This window comes from Canis lupus, chromosome 20 (genome assembly GCF_003254725.2).
Source record: "Canis lupus dingo isolate Sandy chromosome 20, ASM325472v2, whole genome shotgun sequence".
In the NCBI taxonomy this organism is placed as follows: Eukaryota; Metazoa; Chordata; class Mammalia; order Carnivora; family Canidae; genus Canis; species Canis lupus.
The window spans coordinates 46,552,419-46,558,418 of NC_064262.1; the positions used below are offsets into that span (position 1 = coordinate 46,552,419).

General features: G+C 58.3%; 1 protein-coding gene across 4 annotated transcripts in view; it reads right to left on the bottom strand.

Annotated features, from left to right (window-relative positions):
- AP1M1 (adaptor related protein complex 1 subunit mu 1) overlaps positions 1 to 5,649 on the bottom strand; it is a 28,575-nt gene extending 22,926 nt beyond the window's left edge. Inside the window, exon 1 of one of the 4 annotated variants that reach the window (XM_025457890.3) lies at positions 5,464 to 5,649. In XM_025457890.3, the coding sequence (XP_025313675.1) occupies positions 5,464 to 5,505 (42 nt within the window). In that variant the 5' untranslated portion in view covers positions 5,506 to 5,649. The remainder of the gene's footprint in view (positions 1 to 5,463) is intronic. The other 3 variants (XM_049098186.1, XM_025457888.3, XM_049098187.1) reach the window with 3 other exon arrangements.
- Between the last annotated feature and the right edge of the window lie 351 nt (positions 5,650 to 6,000).

Below are 6,000 nucleotides of genomic sequence, written 5' to 3' on the forward strand. Positions count from 1 at the left end.
CTGGGCGGAGGTGGGGGAGGAACACTGCTTTCATTGCGAGTTCCCCAGCCAGGTGCCTGGGGCGGGGGGTGAGAGCGCCAGCCTCCCTCGGCACAGGAACCCTATTCACATCCCTGAACATCAGAGACTCAGGCCTGATCTCTATCCCCCAGGGAATTCTTCAAGGACAGCAGTTTCCAAAGTGAACATCACAGGGGCCAACCGGGTGCTCTGCAGGAGAGGGGAATGCAGGGCAACGGTCCAGGACTGAGTCAAGCGGGAGATGCCAGGTGAAGATGACCTGTAGGCTCTCGCTGCAGCCTTCCCAGAGCCTTTCCCATGCTGACGCACCCTGCTCTTCTGCCTGAGGCAGGGTGCCCACTCACACTCAGGGAATACTGCTGAGTGCTGGCGTCCACCAGAACTCCCCTGTGGCTTGAGGAGAAGCCCCTCATAGAGCTGCTGTTTCTTCTTTCTCGCTCTTTCATAACCCGTGGCTTAGGACATGCAGCATCTGGAACCTTCGTCCACTACTCCTGGGGACTTAACATGGGATAAGCACTTTGGTAAAGTCTGGCAGGCTCTCACACCGGTAAACCTAGCTTCAGACCCAGCTGTTCCTCTCTTAGGTATTTACCCAAGAGAAACGAAACCGTACGTCCTTGTGAAGACAAGTAGGCACATGTCCACTGCAGCTTTATTGTAAATAGATCCAGGCGGAGAGAGGGCCAATGTCCTTCAACAGGTGAACGGGAACAAGAGCTGCGTCCATCTACAGCCCGGAGGCCCCTCAGCCATGAGAATGACTATTGACGCGGCGGCAGCACGGGGGGCTCTCAGGTGAGGGGCCAGACAACAGACGGCGTATCCCGTCCCACGGGATCCCACTTACTTTAAATCCTCGCAGGCGGTGAGAGAAAACACGTAATGGCTGCCTGGGGACGGGCTGGACACGAGGGGCGTGAGGAAGCCCCAGGGGGTGATGGAGTTTCCCGGGTTTGCACGGTGACTGAACTCATCAAAGAAAGGTAGTCTGGTCCACCTGCGCTACCCCTCCGTGAGGGGACGAGGGGGGCCCAAGGCTGCGCCAGGCTCTGTCTGGAGCCGCTGCCTAGAGCCCCTGGGACGATGGGGCTGCAGGACAGTGTCGTGCTGACAGGGGCCCTGCTGAGCAGGCGCGCTGGGCAGCACCGGCCTTAGAGCTCATAGTTCCACAAAATACACCACTTTTGTTGTGTAAAGCCAGGACAGAGAGAGAATCAGAGAGAGTCCAGACGAGAATCTCTTTCCTGGTTTCTCTTTCGTTGTCTGTGCCCTCTTCCTGCTGAGGTCCAGAAGGCCTCTTAGGGACCCAGCACCCAGTGGGTGTGAGCTCATGCGCATGTGGACCAGGCCCGGGCTGAGGAACTCCCGTGCACCCTCTCATATGCTCCTTGCCGGGGATATATACCACGAAGCGGAACATGGTACACGTTCTCTCTTTGACAGAGATACACAGTGACGCCCAGAAACCTGGCACCACCTGCTTGAGGTCACACAGCCAGCAGAGGCGAGCCTGGATTCTAACCTGTTCTTACCCCCTACATGGTCCCTTCTGCTCACTAAATGTTGCTTTCCTGGGCTTCGCAAGGCCCATCTTCTTCCCCAGGTACACAATCGGGGGGGGGGGGACAGCTGTTGGCAGGGAGCCCCAAGGTCCCCAGAGTGCTCAAAGGAACGAATAACTTATTTTGCTCGCCTTCATCACCAGGGCTGCAGAGAGGCCCGCGCATCCAAAGAGCAGGCACTGTGCCCCTCTACCATACGCCAGGCTGGGCCTGGGGACACAGGTGGCCCAACAGGGTGCCTGCATTGTGACACTTGCTTAGGAGGAACTGAGAACCTCCCAAGGGTGTGACCTTCCAACTGAGGCCAGAGGGGGAGGAAAGATAGAAGCAGAGGGACCAGGGTGGCTGAAGCCACAGGGTAGTGAGAGGCACAGCCCATGGGGGGACCTGGGGGTACTGGTTAGGTAGAGTGAGGACAGCCTTAGAGCTTGGGCTGCAGGTCCCAGATGAGAAGACAAAGGCAGGGGACAGGACAGATTGAAGGAAGGCAGGCAACGCGGCGGCGGTGACAAACCGCTGCCCCTATGGTTGCTCTTGATCCCCACAGTTCCTTTCCCACAAAAAGCAAGAGGGGTCTCCTTCAACAGAAGGTTCTCCCTGCTGAAAGTGTCTGAAAACAAACTACAAGTTGAACCCCAGGACAAACTGGTTCTTCATGGCCCTGCCAATGCCTCTCCATTCATCTCGCCCCACCCCCACCCCCCCTCCCACTGTTCCACCCCCAGGTCATTCCATTTCAGCCATCCTGGTCCCCTAGCCACTCTGTGAGCCATCCACACCTACTCCTGCCTCCAGGCCTTTGTACTTGCAGTTCCCTCTGCCCAGAATGCCTTGGCCTCTTCTAACTTCTCATGCCTCACCTCAGATGGCACCTCCTCCAAAAGGTCTTCCTTGCTTGCCCTGCCAGAGAGATCATACCCCAACTCCACTTGTCCTTCACTGCCCACAACACTGGTTCACTATAATCTCTATCTTCTTTTATGGTCTGTTCCCCCTACCAGAGTCGAACACTCAAAGAACAGGGACCACTTCCAACTTGTTGAGGGCTATGTCCCAGCACCCACAACAGAGCCTGACTCCAGGGGGTGCTCAGGGAATGTTTGTGGAGTGAACGTGGTGGTGAGGAGAAAAAGGCCAGGAGAATACCCAGGTCTCCAATGAGGGCAGGCACGTGGACAGTGGCGTCATTCACTGAGATGAGGAGAGCAGGCCTGGGGCGGCAGCGAGTTCATTTTGGGAAATGCCAGATTTGTGGCAGCTGTGGGACCTCCGAGATGTCCCTGAGAACAATGGATCTCCAGGTGAGTACTGTGGACTACGGTACAAACTTGAGTTCCCTGCACACTGACTTGAATCAAAACCCACCCAAGGAGAGGGACAGTGAGGGTGGGACCCATAGGCCTAAGCCAGAGGAGCCAACATCCCAGGGGAGGGGCCAGGAGACGGTGACAGAAAGGGGCAAAACGAGAGAGAGCAGTGCCTCAGGAGGCCAATGGAAGCCCACTGAGGAGTGTGGCAGTGGTGTCAGAAGCTGCAGAGAAACAAGAAAGATAAGGGCAAAGTGTCGGTGGAGGGCTTTCTAGCAGCTCAACATGGCCATGCTGGTTTCCTTGGTGATCCAAGGCACTGGCTGGCTGGCTTGTGGTCATGAATTTCTTACTGTGCTACTACCTTACCTTTTATTAAATATAGTCTGCACAAAAGGTCCTTTCAAAACCTGAGGTCCATGGGGAATGGAGTAATAAATAGCACGATGGTTGCTGGGGATGAGAGGCAAGCCCATGGCTGCCCTGGGAGCTTCCCAAAAGGCAGGTCTGCTCATGCTCCTCCCAGGCTACAATCTCCTCCTTTCCAGGATCACAGTGGTCCTCTCTGTTTCTCATACCCATGGGGACATTCTCAACCACCCATGGCCCTCCTGGTGTCACCCTCTAGGCTCCAGCATTACCCAGGTTTTCACCTGCCAGCCCCAGCAGGCTGCTCTGATCCCTCGGGCCAACTGCGATGCCTCCTGGCCCACCTAATACCTGGTCTGCTCCCAGCTCTGGCAAACTCCCTCCTCCAGGAAGACTTCTGTAACTGCTTTTCATCTGCAGCCAAAACTGAGGCTGGCAACTGTATTACCTGGGGCTGTGTCCATGCCCCTGCAATCTACCTAGATCTGATCATTTGGATCTGCCAGCTTCCATGTGTCTCCCCTACTAGACCTTGAGGTCCTCAATGGGGTTAACAAGGACCGTGGGCCATGCGAGGTGCTAGCCTGTCTCAAACGTTCGCTCAGAGAGTTTGTCCAATAACACCATAACCAGCCTGTGCGAGCAGTGAGGAAAACAAGGCTCAGAGAGGAAAAGGTACTTGCCTGAGGTCACACAACTAAGCAGCAGAGATGGGTTTTGAACTCAGCCCTACCTGCACAGTCACAGTGAGGTAGTCAGCACTGGGCTTGGTGCATGCAAGGTGCTCATGAAATGTTTGCTCAAGGAATGAGAGATTGAGATAAGGCAGCCTTTGGGAACTCTGCGGACACGGTGGCCAGGGTGGAAGGAAGAACAGGAGCTCCAGGCACTCTGGAATGCTGCACACACTCAGCCCCTGGGGTGCCCTGTGTCTTCCCTTGCCTGAGGGCTGGGAAAGGGAGCCCAGCACTGGGCCTCACTAGCTGTTGACTTTGGGTGGCATCCAGAGCAGGCGACCCACTCAAGGAACTCTCGGAAAGTGCTAGGGTGGGGTACCCTGGGAGTGGGGGCAGGAAGGGATAGCCACTTCACGTCTTCACTCCCCACTGCTTCTGAGCTAACTCCTGCCTGCTCCGCGAGGCCCAACGTCCACCTCTCTCCCAGGGATCTGTGCAGGACTTGTTAGCGTTGTTGCTGCCGTTCCTGTGACTCCCAGATCAAGAGGCCAATACTCACTTGCCTTCTAGCCAGGACGGACTCGGGGAAAGGCAGCAGCCCACTTGGAAAGGCTCTGAGAGCCCCTCCTTTAAGAAGTTTTCCCAGAGTCCCCTGGGAAAGGCACCTGGGTCCTAGTCGTGTGCAACTCTTCCTTCAGATCTGTCACTGCCTCCCGGAAGCCCTCCCTGACCCCCGGTCCAGGCATAGTCTCCTATTACAACCTCACTGCTCTAGTAGGGCAACTGACATTGATTTGTGCTTTCTGAGATCAGTGTCCCTTTCTCTCACCAGGCTGCGAGCTCCACGACGACTCCCAATTTTGCTCACCAAAGGTGGCCCAAGACTAAGCACCCCGTGCAGCACTTAGTAGGTGCTCCCCAAATATCAGCTGACTCCTAGACCCGCCATTCTATGGCTGGGGTGACCTTGGGCAGGTTGCCTGCCTGTGCCTCAGCTTCCCCCTCTGTAAAATGGCCCTCCCACCACCCACTTCACTTAACCCTGTAACTCAGTGTCACACCAAACGTTAAGAAATTCTAGCCGGGACTGCCAAGATGAAATCGCCGGGTAAAGAGGGCGGGGCTGGCCCGAGGGCGCGCTGTCCCCGACACGCCTCGCCACCTCCGGCCAAGGGTCGCACAGCCCCTGAGCGCCAGTCCTGGCTTCCCGGACGGCTGCGGCCCGTCCCTGCCGCCGCCTCGGGTTTCCCGATGCCCCTACGAGGCGGGAGCACCCGGCGCACAGTGGAGGGGGGAGGGGGTCATGCAGCTGTGTTACCTGGCGACAGGGCGCGGCTCGCGGATCGAAGCCCCCGCCTTGTTACTTAGCAACAGGGTGGGGCCCTCAGGTGAGGCCCAGCAGCCTCTTTGCCTAAGACTAGGGTGGGTCCCATTGGCCAGTTACCTAGCAACAGGGTGGGTCCCCCCAGGGGGCGAGGCCCCACCGGTTGCCTGGCAACGGGAAGGGTGGGGAGCCATATGTACCTTGCCCTTTAGGTCCAGCACGTAGACGGCGCTGGCGGACATGACGGCTGCGGGAAGCCTCGGCAGCTGCCGAGGGCGGCGGCGACGGCGGGGACTGCCGGGCGTTGAGCAAGGCCGGGCGCGCCCCGCGACAGTTCGCCTCCACTTCCGGTCCGGGGAGCCGCGCGCGGACCGTTATGTCCGGTCGGGGAGGGGCTGCCGGAAAGGCGCAGGCGCGAGGCGGAGTGCGCGCAGGCGCGATACGCCCGATGTGACCTTATTTCCCGCTCCGGCGTCAAGCGTCCCGGAAGTAAGGCCCAGAGGGGCGGGGCCGAGCTTGGCCGAGCGGAGCCGGGCGGGGCCGACCGAAGCGGCGCACTCGCTGGCTGCCAGGCCCGCTGGAAACCCTGCCCCGCCTCCGGGGTCCCAGGGAGGTGACGCACCGGTTGTGGAACTCACCTTGGGCCCAGCCCCATGACACTCAGAGTCCGGTGGGGGACTCTAGGAACAAATAAAGTTACCAGTTGTGACAGCGCCTTACGGGGGAAGGGGAAGGTG